Source organism: Panthera pardus, unplaced genomic scaffold, assembly GCF_024362965.1.
Source record: "Panthera pardus isolate Hobbes unplaced genomic scaffold, ASM2436296v1 HiC_scaffold_8, whole genome shotgun sequence".
In the NCBI taxonomy this organism is placed as follows: domain Eukaryota; kingdom Metazoa; phylum Chordata; class Mammalia; order Carnivora; family Felidae; genus Panthera; species Panthera pardus.
In genome coordinates, this window is record NW_026527013.1 from 21457270 (window position 1) to 21475660 (window position 18391).

The 18391-nt window shown below is 56.4% G+C and overlaps 1 protein-coding gene across 2 annotated transcripts; it reads left to right on the forward strand.

Annotated features, from left to right (window-relative positions):
* Nucleotides 1–2029: 2029 nt before the first annotated feature.
* ITIH3 (inter-alpha-trypsin inhibitor heavy chain 3) lies at nucleotides 2030–15988 on the forward strand. Of its 2 annotated transcripts, XM_053898008.1 has the most exons (22): nucleotides 2030–2142; nucleotides 2772–2792; nucleotides 3958–4124; nucleotides 4206–4310; nucleotides 4586–4748; nucleotides 5135–5248; nucleotides 6222–6347; nucleotides 6634–6750; nucleotides 6986–7154; nucleotides 7745–7870; nucleotides 8137–8318; nucleotides 9566–9751; nucleotides 9905–10044; nucleotides 10788–10942; nucleotides 12271–12279; nucleotides 12720–12743; nucleotides 13010–13045; nucleotides 13209–13322; nucleotides 13749–13953; nucleotides 14902–15074; nucleotides 15282–15393; nucleotides 15742–15988. In XM_053898008.1, exons 1-22 carry the CDS (start codon nucleotides 2050–2052, stop codon nucleotides 15869–15871), a joined length of 2667 nt encoding a protein of 888 aa, XP_053753983.1. In that variant the 5' UTR covers nucleotides 2030–2049; the 3' UTR covers nucleotides 15872–15988. The 2 variants fall into 2 exon arrangements, with proteins under 2 accessions (XP_053753983.1, XP_053753982.1); XM_053898007.1 differs by lacking the exon at nucleotides 12271–12279 and having other exon boundaries at nucleotides 10788–10984; nucleotides 13749–13980.
* The last annotated feature ends 2403 nt before the right edge of the window (nucleotides 15989–18391 follow it).

Below are 18391 nucleotides of genomic sequence, written 5' to 3' on the forward strand. Positions count from 1 at the left end.
GGAGCCACCAGACACTGCTGTGAGGACAACAGTTCTGCCACAGCCCCCATCGCCTGGCAGTCAGTGACCATGGGCGCTGAGAATGACCACATGGACGAGATGTCCTGGGAGCCAGGAACCTTGGGGCCAGGCTGCAGCGCAGGTCTGAGAGGGGTCTTGGCTCTGCTCCTGGGGGTCAGCACTGAGCTCGGCACCAGCCGGCAGCGGGGGTGTGTAAGGATTCCAGAAGCCTGGGGAGCACAGGCACCCCAGCTGGCCTCCTCCACAGGTGGTGACCCTCTCAGTGGCTGCTTCATCTGGTCCAACGTCATCTTGCTGACTTGGCAACTGTCATTGCTTCTGTGGCTCATGCCACTTCCAGCCACTAGTCCAATTTTTCCTCATGGCTTCTGCTGCCTCATGGAGTCTTCTTTCTGCCTTCTTGCCCTTTCTCTGCTCCTGGCAGTCAACTCTCTCTGTATAACTCACAGTTGGGTGTGGAGCTTTCATCCAAGGCCATGGTATGTCATAAATTAGCTGCCTTGTGCCCAGGCAGCCTCGTCAACACCATTCAGTGGTGGCCCCGTGGGAGAGTCACGGGGTCACTTTGCTCAGAAGAGTATGTGTATGGCAGGCACATGGTGGCCACTCTGGAAGGTCTGGGAGCTGGCAGGGTCTTGGCATGACCCAGGGTGGGCCTGGGCTCTTCCTCTGAGGGTCCCATTGTCCTGGAGACCAGAGCTCCAGCCTCACTGGAGACTCTTAGGGGAATGACTCTCCAGGAGGTGAGGGCAGCTGAGTCCCTGGCCATCCCCCAGGAACACAGGGATGAATGTGACATGGCCTGGCCCTCCAGGAGCTCAGACTCTAGAGTCTAGAGGACTCTAGGGTGATTAGACCCAAACATACAAGCCTCAACAAAAGGTGAAATGGAGCAGACCCTCAGGGGCTGGGAGCCTGGAGCAGAGCTGTGTGGGGTCAGCTAGGGGACAAAACAGGAAGGCTTCTGGGACGGGACATCAGGCTGGCAGGGCGAGAGGTGCAAGTGCAGAGATGGGGAGAACATGCCAGTGGGAAGAGAGTAAGTTTGGAAAAGCAAGTTGGAGCTAGATCACAGCGAGCGCTGGCGCACAGGCCTGGGGTTTGTCCTTTCCCTGGGGCCGTGAGAACCCAAGAAGGGTAATGAACAAGGTATTTGGCCATGGAGGTCTGAGCCTCACTGTGGCCGGCCTGGCTTTGCGCCCTGGCTGCCTGGAGAAGGCTGGGAGGCTTCTGTCCAGGAGGTCAGACTCAAGGCCACGTCAGTGGTGCAGGTAACGGACAACAGGCAGCAGTGCTGAGATGCCATTGGCTATCTTTTTTTTGTCTTTCCAAGATTTTATTTAAATTCAAGTTAGTTAACATGCAGTGTAGCATTGGTTTCAGAAGTAGAATTAAGTGATTCATCACTTACACATAACACCCAGTGCTTACCCCAGCAAGTGCCCTCCTTAATGCCCATCACCCATCTAGCCCGTCCCCCCACCCACCTCCGGCCCACAACCCTCAGTTTGTTTTCTGTAGTTAAGGGTCTCTTATGGTTTGCCTCCCTCTCCGTTTTTATCTTATAAAAATTTTCCTTCCCTCTTCCCCTATGGTCATCTGTTGTGTTTCTTAAATTCCACATATGAGTGAAATCATACAATATTTGTCTTTCTCTAATACATTCTAGTTCCATCCACGTTGTTGCAAATGGCAAGATTTCATTCTTTTTGATGGCTGACTAACTAACGTTGCCATTGACTTTCGTTGTGACTCCACACCATCACCCCTACTTGGGGAGCCCCGGACCCATGTGCCAACACACAGCTTGTGTTTTTGCCAGGAGCCTCCATGTCCCAACACTGTTGACAGTCCCCATGGCCCCCTTGGTACAGGCAGAACTAGGGCCTCTTACTCCACCCACGCCCCAGGTTCCCAGAGGAGGCCCCCCTCCCGCTCCTCCCATCCTACACTGCAGGTCACTGACCCCACTTGGAAAACACCAGCCTCACCATATAAGGAGCTCAGGCCAGGCCTGCGTGCTCAGCGATGGCATCTGCTTGGTGGCCCTGCCTCATCTTGGCCCTGCTCTCTGGCTTGGCGGCCTCTGGCTTCCCAAGGAGCCCCTCCCGGCCACTGGGGGTAAGTCTGCCCCCTCTTCACCATCTGGGCTTGTCACATGGGCAGAGGCAACAGGATGGATGGTCCTCTATGTGGGGCAAGGAGGAGGCAGAAGGCTAGGCAGTGAGCTACAGAGGACAGAGCTAGGTGTTGGGCTCTTAAAATCTCCCTGGGCCTCTGTTTCCCCACCTGTTAAATGGGCGATGCACCAGGAACCGCTCAGCTCACTGAGGGGCTGTGCAGGTCCATATCTGAGACAAGGGCAGAGGACTCCAGAAAGGGCTGAGCTGAGCCTTGTGGGGTACACCTCTAGTGGGGGTGCTCTCAGGGGAGGCCTCAGGGGCTTCGGGCCCGGAGCAAGGCAGAGTGGTCAGGGTATGTGAGGCAGGAAGAGAGCTGGTTTAGTTCTCCCAGCCCTGCTCCTCTGTGAAACCTGGAGACCTTCCCTCTCTGAACCTCAGTTTCCATAATCTACTCAGAGCCCTTCCTACTCTGAAGTAGCTCTGGGTAGGCCCTATGTCCAGAGGCCCCTCAAGGGGGGTGTGTGTGGGGGGGTCACTGCTGAACCCTGGCCTCAGCCCAGAGCCTGCTCCCAGGCCATGGTGGCCTTGGCCTTGGCTTGATCCCTGTGTTTGTCTTTGTTTTTGCAGAAACGGAGCCTCCCGGAAGGGGTGAGAACTTTCACCAGGGATGGGGTGGGGTGAGTCAGGGCAGGATGGAGCTGGCTGCCCAATAGTAGAAGGGGTGGGCCATAATGGCAGGTCCCTGACACTGGACAAACAGCCCACAGCCCCCTGCCCTGTCAAGACCCCCATGCGACTCAAAACCCCTGGGAGAGAGTGCCACAGAACCGTGCTCTCAGATCTCTCTGGATACGGCGCAGGACTGCTCTTCCACCAGCCCCTCCTTCCACAAACACTTACCCAGCACTCACTGGTACCAGGGCCCGTGCGCAGGGCTGAGGACACACATCCTCATGAAGCATCTTTATATCCTACCAGATGTCTCCCTCGGCCTTCCCTCAGTCCACCGTCTGCATTGGAGAGAAGGTGCTGGGGGCATGAAGGTCATCCCCACACACTCCCCTTGTTTGGGGACAGAACTGGGCAATTACCAAAGGAGAGGAGGAGGGCGGGGTGTGTGAGACTGTGATTTCTTTCCAAGTGGAGGTGAGCGGGAGGAGCTAGGGTGATCTAGGGCCAGAGACTTGGTGTGGCTGGAGCACAGATGATCAGAGAGGCAGGACCTGCTTGGGGGACCTCAGAGCCATGGGGAAAACCGTCCTGAGGGTGATGGGGAGTGGCAGATTTAGGTTTTTATAAGATCTCCCTGCTACAGCTGGCTACATGTTATGTAAACAGACCCAGGGTTAAGGATGTGGAACAGGGCCCTCTCCCTCTCCCCCTTTCCCCTCCCCCTCCGCTTGGCACCAACACAGGCAATACCACCCAGCATGAAGTTCCTTCTCATGGTGCAAAACCCCTCCCCCAGGGGCTTCTTGGTGCTGAGCTCTAAGGTGGGCTGAGCTAAGGGGCCTGTGAGGCCAGTGAACAGGGAGAGGCAAAGGTTGAATCAGACAAGCATCCCGCCCAACAAGGAGCCCCTGGTCTCCGAGGGGGAGAGAGGTGCTCAGAAAGGCCAGAGAATTCCAGAACCGGGGTAGACAACTGAACACGAAGGTGGAAGATGCTGCCCAGGCTCCAGACACGGTGACTGGGAAACTGGAGGGGCCACTTACCAGGCAGGGGCTCTGGGCTGTGTGGACGGAGCCTGGAAGGGGAGCAGCCAGGTTGAAGGTCTGGTTTCCCAGAGGCAGATCACCACCCCCTCCTGCAGGTCGTCAACGGCATCGAGGTCTACAGCACCAAGATCAGCTGCAAGGTCACCTCCCGCTTTGCTCACAATGTTGTCACCACGAGGGCTGTCAACCGTGCAGACACCGCCAAGGAGGTGTCCTTTGACGTGGAGCTGCCCAAGACGGCCTTCATCACCAACTTCACCTTGTGGGTGTCACCACGGCTGCTGGCTCCAGCGGGGGAGGGGAGTGTGGCTCAGCTTGAGCCCCCAACTCTCCTTTCTTACAGGACCATCGACGGTGTTACCTACCCTGGGAATGTCAAGGAGAAGGAAGTCGCCAAGAAGCAGTATGAAAAGGCTGTGTCCCAGGGCAAGACAGCCGGCTTGGTCAAGTAAGTATGGACCCCCTAGCACTTAGGGAAGAACATGTGGGCTACAAGGGCTCTCAGAGATGCAGACAACAACAGCAATGGCCATTATAATTATTAGTTATTATTTCATTATTATAGCAAAAGTTGCCCGTAATTTTTACATTACCCCACTTTGAAGTGGAGGTAAGCAAGGCTCAGAGAGGGTAGGGTCTCTCCTGAGGGGCTGAGATTGAAACTGAGGGCCCGAGGGCCCAAGAAGTTCTGCAGGGCAGTCATTGTCTGGCACCCGCATTCAGGGCCTCGGGGAGGAAGCTGGAGAAATTCACAGTCTCAGTCAACGTGGCAGCGGGCAGCAAAGTCACGTTTGAGCTAACCTACGAGGAGCTGCTGAAAAGGCACAAAGGCAAATACGAGATGTACCTTAAGGTCCAGCCCAAGCAACTGGTCAAGCACTTTGAGGTAATCAACCACCCCTGCAGCCTCTGCTGAACCTGCAAGGGTGCGGGGGCAGGGAAGGGCCCTGGGGCAGTGCCCAGAGCAGGGTCAAGAATGCAGAAGTCGGCCCCACCATGGCTGAGGAGCATAGGAGCTGAAAGCCAAAGGGAAATGCTTTAGTGGTAGCATGGAGGCCAATATGGCGGGTGATGGAAGAGCCTTGGGGTCACGGACCCGTCCACAGCTCTTGAAGCCATTTTCTTGGTGGGAGACACCAGGCTTAGTCATCATGAGTTGTCTGGAAGTTGTCCCTGTGCCCTCACCCACCATCTCAGTCCCCTTGGCCTTGTCCTGGAGTTCGGCCTCTGCACTGTCACTGAGTGACCCCTCCTTACTCTTGCCTTTTCCAGATCGAGGCAGACATCTTCGAGCCCCAGGGCATCAGCACGTTGGATGCTGAGGCCTCATTCATCACCAATGACCTCCTGGGCAGCGCCCTCACCAAGTCCTTCTCAGGGAGGAAGGTGGTGTAGATGCCTCTCAGGCCTGGGAGGGGGGCAGGGGCAGGAACCCTGAAACCAACAGGACAAGTGTGAACCCTGGGGCTTGGCTGAAGCAAGTGTGTGTGTGAGAGGGGAAGGGGGAAATATCCACAGCCATTTCCTTTCTCCTGGGGCACCCCAGTCAGGAGTGAGGCTGCTGGAGGCAGGGGCTGCCAGCTGTCGATGATCTGCCAGAAGAACTGGGGTCTCATCTGTACTGCGGGGACAGAGTGACCATTTATAAGGCCAGATCCTGTTCTGCCTTGGGAAGTGGACAGGGCAGGTGACTGGCCATTTTACAGATAAGGACACTGAGGCCAGGGGGAGTCATTTAGGCCTACTGATGCCACGCTGAAGGGTGACAGATGAAAGGGATTCTCTTGGTGTAGGTGGTTGGCTCCAGTTCCCGAGGCCCCCAGCTATCCCAGGGGCCTTGTTTGTTGTGGGCAGTGAATGAATAAAGTTTACATGAATAGCAAACCTTAGTCATTCGGGACTTCCAAGTCAAAGCCAGAGGAGCACAGCTCAGAGGGCTCCTGGCTGTTGCAAGGCTGTGCTTTTGCCTTGGGCCCCCGCCCTCTCCCTGCCCCCTTCATTCCCATCCCCCTCTTCTTGCCACCAATACACACAATACCACCCAACACAAAGTTCCTTCTCATGGTGCAAAACCCCTCCCTGAGTGGCTTCTCGGTGCTGAGCCCCAAAGTAGGCTGAGCCAAGGAGCCTGTGGGGCCCAGCGAACAGGGACAGGCAAAGGCTGAACCAGACAAGGAGCCCCTGGTCTCTGAGGGGGAGAGAGGTGCTCAGAAAGGCCAGAGCTTGCCAGATGGTGGCAGGACTGCCCAGGCGCCTATCTGTGGGCTCCTCCTGTGGGGGCTTGGCCTCACTCCCCAGGAGAGAGCACAGTCGACAGGCCCTGGCCACGCTGAGCGAGGCCCTCCATCACCTCTCCCAGGGCCGTGTGTCCTTCAAGCCCAGCATGGACCAACAGCGTTCGTGCCCAACCTGTACAGACTCCCTCCTCAACGGAGATTTCATCATCACCTACGACGTGAACAGAGAGTCTCCAGCCAACGTACAGGTACCTGCCAACTGGCTTTGCCGGGCTGGTTGATTCTCCATCACCCTGATGGGATGAGAACAGGTACGGGAGGGGCTGCAGTTGCCTCTCGTCCCCAGACCCTGGTGCTCGGCCCAAGGCCGGATTTCCTGCACAGCCTGGGTATGGAGGACGGTCCAGAGCCTTTGTGTGGCACCCCACAGTGGTGGGAAAGAATGGCTTTTTCTGGAGCTGGTAAATGTCTGGCTTCTATTTGCAAGAGTTGCTAAAAGCACTTGCCTGCAGTCTCTCTCTCTCCCCTTTCCAGATAGTCAATGGCTACTTTGTGCACTTCTTTGCACCTCAAGGCCTTCCTGTGGTGCCTAAAAATGTGGTCTTCGTGATTGACATCAGTGGCTCCATGCACGGTCGGAAAATGGAGCAGGTGCGCTTCTCACTGCGACTGGGGGTGACGTGTGGCAGGGAGACACATTTATTTGTAAGTGGACAAAGCTGATATTCCCAGTGAAAGAGGAAGAAGGGAGACAGGATCAAAAAAAAAAAAAGCATCTGCCCCCTTTGGCTGCAGAGTGCAGGCCCCAGTGCCAGCCACACGGGAGACAGCTGGCCGTCTGCTGCTCGTTCCCAGCTTCTTGTCTGCGTGCCCTTCTCTTTCCCAGACAAAGGATGCCCTCCTCAAGATCCTGGAGGATGTGAAAGAGGATGACTACCTGAATTTCATCCTGTTCAGTGGGGATGTGACCACCTGGAAAGATACCCTAGTTCAAGCCACTCCTGAGAACATCGAGGAGGCCAGGACATTTGTGAAGAACATTGATGATCAAGGAAGTATGAGCGGAGGGAAGAACAGACACATCCTGTCACTCCCCTTGGCCCGAGCAGTCTGCCTCTCCTGTGCCTTGGGACAGAGCCTCTGCTGGTCTAGGCCCTGCAGACCTCAGCTTGGGGGTAGAGGTGGGATAGGGGGCAGCTCAGGCTTCTTATTAGGGTGTCTTCTTTGCAGTCTAGGGGAGCCCACTCTTCCTTTCTCTAATCCTTGATCCTGGAGCCCCACTGGTCCCGGCAAGATAACGCCACAGAGAACCCTTATCCTGGGCCGCTCCTTAGGGAAAATGACAAACGACACCGACACTGCTCCCCTCTCCTCCCAGTGAGCATGCCTGGCAGCCCCTCTGATAGCTTTCCAAACTGCTTTTACAATCACCTTCCGGCAGCCCCGACAGGCTGGTCCTTTGGTCCCCAATGAAAGAGTAAGTCATTCATTCATCACTCGCCGATTCACTCGGTCAATACCTACTGAGTACCAGGGCGCCTTGGCTAACAGGGTCCTTGGGCCCAAGAGCGGGGCCTGCTGCCCTCTCCTCCTCCACCCCGGTACTGAGAACACCCTCCCACGGTTCTGTCTGTCTGTGTGCCAGTGACCAACATCAACGATGGGCTGTTGAGGGGCATCAGCATGCTGAACAAGGCCCGGGAAGAACACAGTGTCCCAGAGAGGAGCACCTCCATCGTCATCATGCTGACCGACGGGGACCCCAATGTCGGTGAGGCAGGCGGGTGTGGCTCTGAACCAAAGCCAGTGTGCTGTAGCCACTGGGCTGCAAGATCTTGGGCGGCTCTCCCCAGGGTCCCTCATGGTCTGTGAGCCCTGCAAGGGCACGTGTCCCCCTGCCAAAGACCGCCCCATCTCCCCCCCCACCCCCCACCAGCTCTGCTGATGCAGGTGTCAGACAGCTCCAGACAGAGCTGATCCAGCTAGTTGCTGGGGCTGGGGCTGGGGCTGGGGTGTGAACACCCCTTTCTCCTGCAGGTGAAAGCAGACCTGAAAAAATCCAAGAAAATGTACGCAACGCCATTGGGGGCAAGTTCCCCTTGTATAACCTGGGTTTTGGCAACAATCTGAACTATAACTTCCTGGAGAGCATGGCTCTGGAGAACCATGGGCTGGCCCGACGCATTTATGAGGATTCCGATGCCAACTTGCAGTTGCAGGTATGCCTTGTCTTGCATACCTCCAGGAATGAGGAGCTCATTACTTCCTCAGACAGCTGTTCCATCGAATGACAATTTCACTCTCTAGGAAGAGCCTCTTGGGCTGACATCTACCTCTAGCTCCCTCTTATCCATCAGTGGTGGTTGATTTTGTCCTCAGGCTACACACAACAGACCTGCTTCCTCCACAGGATTGCCAGATCAAATACAGGGCACTTGGCCAAATATGAACAATTTTTTAGTGTAAGCACGAGCCCAAATATTGCAGAGCGCGCTGTGTTAGTTTGCCAGGACTGCTCTAACAAAGTACCACATGCTGGGGGTGGAGTGGGGGGCAGGCAGTGGGCTTCAACAACAGAAATTGTTGCCTCACAGTTCTGGGGGCCAGAAGCCCAATCAACCCCGTCTGCCGGGCCGTTTCCTTCTGAGGGCTGTGGGGGAAGGGTCTGTTCCGGGCCTCTCTCCTTGGCCTGTGGATGGCCACCTTCTCCCCGTCTCTTCCCATCATCTTCCCTATGTGCCTGTCTGTCTCTGGGTCCAAATTGCCCCCTTTTCATAAGGACACCAGATATACTGTTTGGGACCCACCCCAGAGGCCTCATTTTAACTTGATCACCTCTGTAACCACCCTCATCCCCAAAACAGATATGTCTTGAGAGAGTGGGGGTAAAGACTTTAACATGTATTTTGGGGGCACACAATTCATCCCATAACAGACAAACTTAGACTAAAAATAAGTGTGCTATTTACCTGACATTCAAATTCAACTGCATGTCCTGTACTTTCATTTGCGAACTTCAGCAGCCCCATTCCTCCCCAGTGCAGGAGACAGTGCCTGAACCGGTGCAGAGGAAGCCCCACCCCATGCCTCCGTGCCTCTGCCTTCTCCCTCTTGATCTCTGTGCTCCTGTGCCTTGTCACCTCCTCTGGTCGGCCTCTCCTCCTTTCCTTTTCTCTTTCTTGCTTTCATTCCAGCAAACATTTCTCGAGCACTTTCTATATTCCCCAGAACTCTGTCCTTACCTTTCTATTCTTCCCAGGCTCTACCTGAAGGGGGGAGGGCAGGGAAGGCTCCCACAAACTGAAGGACATGATCAGGGCCACGAGGAAGTGAAGATCAGGACCTAAGATGGGCACAGCCTGGGGGACTCAACGCCTAGGGAGGCACCAGTGGGCACCTGCTCACCCTGTCCTCTCCAGATCTGCCCTGTGGCCTGAGATGACCAGGTCCCCCTTTTGGACTCCAGGGCTTCTATGAGGAGGTGGCCAACCCGCTGCTGACAGGTGTGGAGGTAGAGTACCCCGAGAACGCCATCCAGGACCTCACCCAGAGCGCTTACCAGCACTTCTACGATGGCTCTGAGATTGTGGTGGCTGGGCGCCTGCTGGACGAGGACATGAACAACTTTAAGGCGGATGTAAAGGGCCACGGGGTGAGCTGAGCCAGGGCCGGAAGGTGTGCTGTGGATGGGGGATCGGCACCCATGGGGCTTGGCCCCCTGCCTGAGGGTCCAGCGGTGGCGACCCCAAGCTGGGTCCAGGCCTCCTGCCCTCCAGCCTCTGGCCTCCTCTCACCCCCACCTCAGGCCATCAATGATCTGACCTTCACAGAGGAGGTGGACATGAAGGAGATGGAAAAGGCCCTGAAGGAGCAGGATTACATTTTTGGGAACTACATAGAGCGGCTCTGGGCCTACCTCACCATTGAGCAGCTGCTGGAGAAACGGTGATCCTAGCGACCCCTCACACAGCCAGGCCCCACACCTGGGCCTCCCACACTGCCCCACCACCTACCTGCGCTTGCCCCTGTGCTGGCTTCACTCTGGGGGAGCCCAAGAGGAGGAAGACTCAGCCACACCCCAGGGCCCTGCCACACGCCCTGCCAGCTGCCTTCCCCTCTTCTCAGCCCAGCCCCAAAGAATGTTTTCCCGGGGGCAGAGCCCAGCCTGACATCGGGGGCTCAAGCAGCATCCTGGGAGCACCTCGGGGACAGGGGCGGGCCTTGGCACCCTGTACCCCACACCCCTCATGGGCCCACAATGCGGTGAGGCTGAGCACAACTGAAGGCTTGGGTCCTTGCCCGCAGCCCCCAGAAGGCAGAGCTTGGGCCTATTTGAGAGTGCCACGTCAGCCTTCCCTGAGGTGGGATAAGCCTCCAACGCCCCTGGTGCAGGTCTGGCACATGCTGAGTGCTCAGGGCATGGACATTATCATGAGTGATTGTTGGGATGCCATTTCGAGCCCCTTGTATCTTATAGTGGGGAAACTGAGGCCCAGCCTCAGACACAGCCTGTCCATCTGTCCCAGGGAGCTGGTGAACCAGTCTTTTTCTGAGAGCTAGTGGGTTCTACCCTGGGGAAAGGCGTTCCCAGGCTGCCTCTGGGGCTCTAGGCCTGGTTCTGGGAGTCACAGCAGAGGAGGCCAAGCAGGGAAAGGCTCTTTGACTGACACTCCCACCCCTCCCCACAGCAAGAATGCCCATGGTGAGGAGAAGGAGAACCTCACAGCCCAGGCCCTGGACCTGTCCCTCAAGTACCACTTTGTGACTCCACTGACCTCTATGGTGGTGACCAAGCCTGAGGACAATGAGGACCAGACAGCCATCGCTGACAAGCCTGGAGAAGGTGAGCATGGAGAGTGGAGGCCAGACTTCGAAAGCCTTCCAGGCCACTGGGGCCTTGGGTGCCCCGAAGAGGAGTGAGCCAGGCTGGTGAGACCCAGACTTGCTGAAGAGGGGCATGTCCAGGGGGCATAGAGGGAGATGCGGCCGAGGGCTGAGGAGGGTGTCGTGGAGCGGGTGAATCCATCAGCATGGACAGTGGGTAGGGGGTGAATAGGAGCCTCTGGATCTCTAAAGGGTTGTGAGTCATGGGACACCTCGACCAGGGTCACTTCAAGGAAAGGGACTTGGCTGCAGCATGGAAGGGCTCAGTCAGACAGGGAGAAGCACTTCCAGCTTGAAAGTTAGTCCCAGAGCATGTGCCTGGGAATTGTGAGAGGAAAAGGCCTTGAGGCCTTGGACCAGGCCTGCTCAACCAGACTCTAAGAGGGGACTCCTAAGTGCTCCTGTACTTGGGCGTGGGGAGCAGAGAGGTGGCATGGGGCGGCACAGGAGGCAAAGAGCTGGTCCGGGCCAGGCCTCTGGCCTCTAGGAGCCCCTGGCTCCAGGAGACACACAGTGGTGGGGGGTCCGTTGTTGGCTGGGAGGCCCACAGCCTGGAGGTGGGACAGGCAGCCAGTTGATGGCATTGATGCCGACACCAGGAGTCTGTGGCTCCTAACACATTTCTCCTCCTCCTCCCACACAGGGCCTGCAGATACAGAAGGTGAGCTTCAGCCAGCAGTTGGGCAGGTGTCCCAGGAGGGGGACAAGAGAGAACCAAGGAGGCCCTTCCAAGTGCCCAGCCCAGGGAGGGGCCCTTAGGACATCTGCGATCAGGTCCCAGCTCTGCCACCAACTCACGAGCCACCTTGGTCCAGGCTCTGCCCTCTCTGAGCCTCATCAGGTCCTTGTCAGTTGTCTGGAGGTGGCTTCCCCTTACTAACGAGGGACAATCAGTATGAGAGCATTCTGTGACCTGCAAAAATTAGCAAATTCACACATCGGACACTGACATGCCATTAATCCCGCAGCAACCCTCCAAAGGAGTCCTCTCATGGTTCCCATTTTATAGTGAGGAAACTGAGGCATGGAGAGGCTAAGTCTATTTGTTCGAGGACTTAGTCAGCAAGTAGCCAAGCTGGGACTTCAGCCTGGGCAGCCTGGCACCTGTGCCCACTCTGGGATTCATAGCGTTGTGTGTGTCTCTCATTATCAAATTGCATCCTTGCCCCCAATAAACCCAGGACCACCAGGCAGGGGCTCCCAGCCCCTCCCAGCCTGCCCCACCTCCACCGATAGGCGGTTCAATCCTAGCAGTGCATCTGGACCAGGTCATTGTTCTTCCCTCAGCACAGCCCTGTCAGATGCAGTCACTGGTGTGCACACGTGTGTGCATGAGTATGTCGGGAGGGGGGTTACTACCAAGGACAACAGACAGTTTTGAGCTTCACCCCACCCCACCTGGGGAGTGGGAGTTCGGGGTGTGGGATGGTGTCTGCTGTGAACACTATTCATGACAGGGAGGCAGACGATCTCATGGTGTATATATCAGCCACATCACAGCGCCATGACCCCGGCATAAAAATGACATCCATATTACCACCAGCCCTAGAAAGGAACTCCCTGGGCACGCTCCCATTTCTGAAGCCTACATGAGGAGTCCCATCCCAACCCTCTTGTCTACCTGGGTTGGGGCTCTACTGGAGACTGGTAGCCCCAAGCCAGGTAGAAGGCATGGGATTGGGGGAGAGGGAGCCCTCAGACCCAGCTCACGACTGGCCGGTTGCTTCCTTTTTCAGTGGCCCGCTCCATGGCTTACCTGAGTGAGTATATGGCAGCAGCCGCAGCCCCCTTACCCCCACAGGGCGTCTCCCCAGAGACTGGCCCCATGCCACATTCTCCCCCAGAGTCCTTCCTGAACCCGCTCTCTCGAACAGGCAGATGGTTGGGATCCCGAGGAAATGGGAGGCGGTTTGAGAGTATGGGGAAGAGGGAACGGGAGGCGCACGAACCAGAATCCGGATGTGGGTCCTGGCGCCTCCGCAGGCCTGCTTGTTTAGCTCAGCCTCTCCCCCCACTGTGTCCACAGCCAGCTACCAGCCTCCTCAAACGCCCTACTACTACGGTGAGTTCCCCCGCCTCCTCCTGAAGTGAGAGCCGGGCCCCAGAGCCCAGAGCCTCCTACCTGTTAGGAGTCTATCAACAGGGGCCGAGGGGTGAGGGGAGGGCGCCCCGGCACAGTAAGTGAGAGGTCCCGGGAGCCAGCCCTTTCTCTGATGTGCTCTCAGTGGATGGGGACCCCCACTTCATCATCCAAGTCCCGCAGAGAGACGACGCCATCTGCTTCAACGTCGATGAAGACCCAGGCACAGTGCTGCGCCTCATTCAGGACCCCATCACAGGTGGGGGCTGTGGGCAGGAGCCGGGGCCAGGCCCTCACTCTGGCCATAATGCACCGTGTTTATGTGCAGCTTACACCTTGTGGGGCCACAGGCTCACCAAGCCCCCGGGACCCAGTGGTGTTGGAGAGACGGTTAGGGGTGAGGGGGGCCCAGGCGAAGCCTGTGTCTGGGAGATAGTTTTGCTCTGAACACCACTCCCTGGCCCAGGCAGGGGGCAGGTCTGCAACATGGGATCTCAGCTGCCAGAGGGACCCAGGAGTGTCTAGGAACAGGGAGGTTTGGCTCTGAAGTCCTTGTCTCGTCTTGGGGATCCCACGCCGTGTGGGGTCCCTTAGCAGGTCTGGCTGGAGGAGAAGGTGCATCCTAAAAACCAGCCTGGACTCAGAAAGGTCTCACTGGCCCCTCACTACCCCATCCCTCTGGCAGGCCTCACAGTTAACGGGCAGATCATCGGCGAGAAGGGAGGCAACTCTGACTCCAAGACCAGAAAGACTTACTTTGGCAAGCTGGGCATTGCCAGTGCTCACATGGACTTCCGGATGGAGGTGACACCAGAGAAGATCACCCTGTGGAGTGGAGCTGCACAGAGCACCTTCAGCTGGCTGGACACGGTCACAGTCACACAGGACGGGTACAGCCCCGCTCCTGGGTCTCAGAGGTCTAAGGAGCCTCTCTGAGGGATGTGGACAAATCCCAGAATGGAAGACCCACGGGGGTTACAGGAGAGACTGGTGGCCTCAGAGTTCAGCCCTTTTGCCCAGGGAAGGGTGACCACGATGGCCCCAGCCAGAATTGGTAGCTGGACACTTCAGAGGACTGATATTTATTTATTTATTTATTTATTTATTTATTTATTTATTTATTTACTGAGAGAGAGAGAGAGAGAGAGAGAGAGAGAGAGAGGTGAGGCACAGAGACATGGAGAGAGGGAATTCCAAGCAGGCTCTACACTGTCAGCACAAAGCCCGACTCTGAGCTGGATCTCACAAACTGTGAGATCATGACCTGAGCCGAAATCAAGAGTCAGACGTTTAACCACCTGAGCCAGCCAGGAGCCCCCACAGGACTGATCTTGAGGGAAGGGCTGTGTGGATGTAAGCATTAGGGGGACCTGCAATCTAGTAACACACTAACCCTCAGTTTCACCTTCTCTAGCTGAACTTGTTAGCTCTCCAACTGCTCAGCCTCTCCTAGGTCTTCAAGTCACCCAGAGCCCAGTGGACAGGGCAGGGGCGTTACTCCCAGTGAAGCTCAGAGAGGGGTGGAACCTACCCCAGGTCACACAGGAAGCCAGTGGCTGAGCTGAGGATTGATCCCATGTCTCCAGACTCCGAGGACAGCCCTGTCTTCTGCTTAGGGAGGAACGAGGATCCACTTTGGAGAGGGCATAGTCAACACGCATGAGGCATCTTCTCTCCACAGTCAACACACATGAGGCCTCTGAGATCGTTTCCAGAGTCTGTGTGCTCTTGGGTGTCATGTATGGAGAAAGCCCTATCGAGATACCCTTGATTCAGATGCCCAGTACGATGGTCACCACTGAGCCCCGCTTGCTGACTTCCTTCCTCTTCTCTCCTAGGCTGTCTGTGACAATCAACAGGAAAAAGAACATGGTGGTCTCCTTTGGAGACGGGGTTACTTTTGTGGTCGTCCTGCACCAGGTGTGGAAGAAGCATCCTGTCCACCAAGACTTTCTGGGCTTCTATGTGGTGGATAGTCACCGGATGTCAGCACAAACACATGGGCTGCTGGGTATGGAATATTTAAACTTCAGATTGTTCAGGAGACATGGTAGAGGTGAAAAGCCACATGAAAGACTGTCCTCGTCACCCTGGATGAGCACACAACACCCAGTCAGCCTTCGCGTCAACCCTGCAAGACTAGAGGCTGTCTTACCTATGGTGATGGTGGAGGCTGACAGTGTGCAGGGGCTGACAGTGTGAATGTTTCTGTTCCCAGGACAATTCTTCCATCCCTTTGACTTTAAAGTGTCCGACATCCACCCAGGCTCTGACCCCACAAAGCCAGACGCCACAATGGTGGTGAAGGACCATCGGCTGACAGTCACCAGGTGACGGAACTCTGACATCCTCACCCTGCCCAGTAACAAGACAGGAGGAGAGAGCCCTCTCTGCCCAGACACATTGGCCTGGCAGGCTCTTGTCTCCTGTGGGGTACCTACCCTAGTTTCCCTCTGGGGTCCTGACCTCCCCCACCCCCCACTCTAGGCCCCTCCTAATCAGGAAAAGGCCAAACTTGGCCCCCTAGAGGGAGTTAATCATTTGATCTCTTTCTTGACCAAAGGGTTCCTGGACTCACAATTGGCAACTTCAAACCCTTCTCCAGCCTTAGGACCTTGAGTGTAGCAGCCGTCTTGCCTGCCCTGTGTATATCACAGTGTGTCTTTCCTTTTTCCCAGGGGATCCCAGAAAGACTACAGGAAGGATGCCAGTGTCGGCACCAAGGTTGCCTGCTGGTTTGTCCACAACAACGGGCAAGGGCTGATTGACGGTGTCCACAGCGACTACATTGTCCCCAACCTGTTCTGAGTAGACATGCCAGCTCCTGCTGAGACAGCTGGCCCAGCTCACCTGGCCTCTGGAACAGGGACACAGCCCACGGTCTAAGGGAGGGTTGTGACAATAAAGCCCGAGGGGACACTGCCACCAGCCATGTCTGCATGCCTCTGTAAGCCCCTGTTCAAGGGATCAGGCAGTTGGGCCCCGAGGTAGCTCAAAGGAGGGGCTGGCTGCTAGGAAGGCAATTCCCTGGGGCTCTCCCCTGGTGTGAGTGAAAGACCGGGTTGGTTGGGGGTAGCGCTTTTGGGAGCCAAGTGTATGATGGTTTGGGAAGAAAAAAAACAAACAAGAATTGGCTCTAGTGTGAAGGGGCTGAGAAGTCAAGAAGGGTTGAGTGAATTTCAGAGTCCAGGAGGGTAATGAGAAAAGTCAGGGCTCATGGCTCAGCAGCCCCCATCAGGACCCACAGGCCTGAAGATCTTTCTATGATGCAGAAGCAGAGTGCTCCGGAGCGGACATAGCGTGCAGCTCATTATGGATGTCCTTCCTCCCTCCATCTTCCCATTGTCTAGATGTCCACCCCCACCCACCCACCCATCCTCTAGCCATCCAGCCATCTATCCATTCAGCAGATAAACCCAACATTCTGGGCCAGAGTCTGGGGGCACACAGCTTTGTGCCCATTTCCTTTTCGCGTGGGTGCCCCAAGCCTGTGGCAGCTAGGCTGGAAATCCCTAAGATCCTCCAATCACAGCTCATGGTGACAACCCACTCTGCCCTCACAGTAAGTCCTGGGTGGGGTCAGAGGTCGGGGATCAGATAGAAATTCCCAGAGGAGGGGCTCTGAGGGCCCTCAGCCTGGACAACCCTCTCCCACCCAGACAACTGCAACACCCCTTCTCGGGTCTCCCTGCTTCCACAGAAAGACTGTGTAGAGCAGAACCAACCATCACTTCCTGTCTAAAACCCTATTAATAACACCTCCCACCCACTGATCTTGGGAGAAAGGCCAATGTCCTACCTATGGCCTGTCCAGCCTCACCAACCCCACACACCAGGTGTCTCACCTCACTTTCAGGGTTCCAGACATAGACTGCTTCCAGTTCTGTGAACCTAACCCTTCATGTTCCAGATCCTTTGCCTCTGCACTTCTCACTGCCTGAGGGGCTACGGGCCTGCTGGGCAGAGGGTACCCATTGCTGGAAGCAGTGGGCAGCTTTGCTTGATGGCAGAGAAGGGAACACAACCTCCTGGACGAGGTTTGAGTTAGACTGGGAATGGCCACAAATGCCAGTGTGGGTGAGGGTGGGATCTGGTGATGGGTCACCAGGAAGTTCCCCCACCCCCCACTCCAGGGTCCCATCTGCTTGAGTCAGAACAGGGTTTCGCAGGGTCTGGAGGCCTGGCGGAGGGTATTGGGGAGGCCAGTCCAGGAGAAAACCTAAGCGGCCAGGCCCTGCTACCTACTGGGTCCCGGGTTGACTGAGGAACCATGTAACTTTAAACCAGTCAGTTTTCACATCTGTAAAATGGGGAGAAAGATCCTGCCAGATGGTGTAGACACATCATCATTACGGTTTCTGGCCCTCCTGAGGTGCCTGTCTTTGTCCTTCGCCTCCAGCTAGTCTCCTGGCCCAGCGAGCTGGGAGAAAGTCAGGAGGAGGTCCCCAAAACAAATTTTGCCCCTTCCCTCCAACAGTCGGGGAGGCCCTCCACGCAGGTAAAAGCCAGGGGGACCCTGTTTGCTCCCCAGTCCTAGATCATCCTGGCTACACCTGTCTTTGCTTACCCTCAGCTTTCAAGATAGAAGCTATGCTTCATGGCAGGGGGCACTCAGCCAGTGATGGCCTGGTCCTGCTTCTCTACTTCAGCATCTGCTTCCGTCTCACCCCATGGCACTGCACCTTCCCTGACTTGGTGCACAGTGTCCTCGCTCTAGGCCTGGTGTCCTTGCCCTCCTTTTTCACTGGGCTAACTTCTCTTTATTCTTCAAAATCCAACCCCAACCATGCCACTTCTAGGAACCCTTCCCTGTCATTCCCCGGACTCTTGGTGGCACCTGGTTGTTCTCTGGGTGGTAGCTGTCACACGAGGTAATGTGTCTCCATGGTATCCAATGGACCTGCAGCACTCAGCCCCTGGCCTGGCCCAAGTGAGTGCTGGAAAGCACTCGGTGAACAAAACAGCGAAGGGCACCGAACTCCTTTCACCTGTTCACGGAGAACACCTCTGCAAGTACGGCTGGGCCAGAAAGTCACCCATGACCCCTCTGCTGCTGTACCAATTCCACAGCCCAGCCTAGCTGTTGGGGTCCTGGAGGGGTGAGTCGGGGTGGGCACTCATCTCGCATCCCAGTATGTCAGAGCTCTGGTCTGAGCCCCTCGGAGCAACCTTCACAAGGTGACTCAGCCTTGACCCCCACCTGCCCACCAGGCTCAATGGAGACGCAGCAGCTCAGCAGGGGTGTTCCTGTGAATTTGGCAAACCCGCTGCTGGAACCCCCTCCCACTGGCCTCTCCCCTGACCCTTCTAGAAAGACTCACTCTGCAA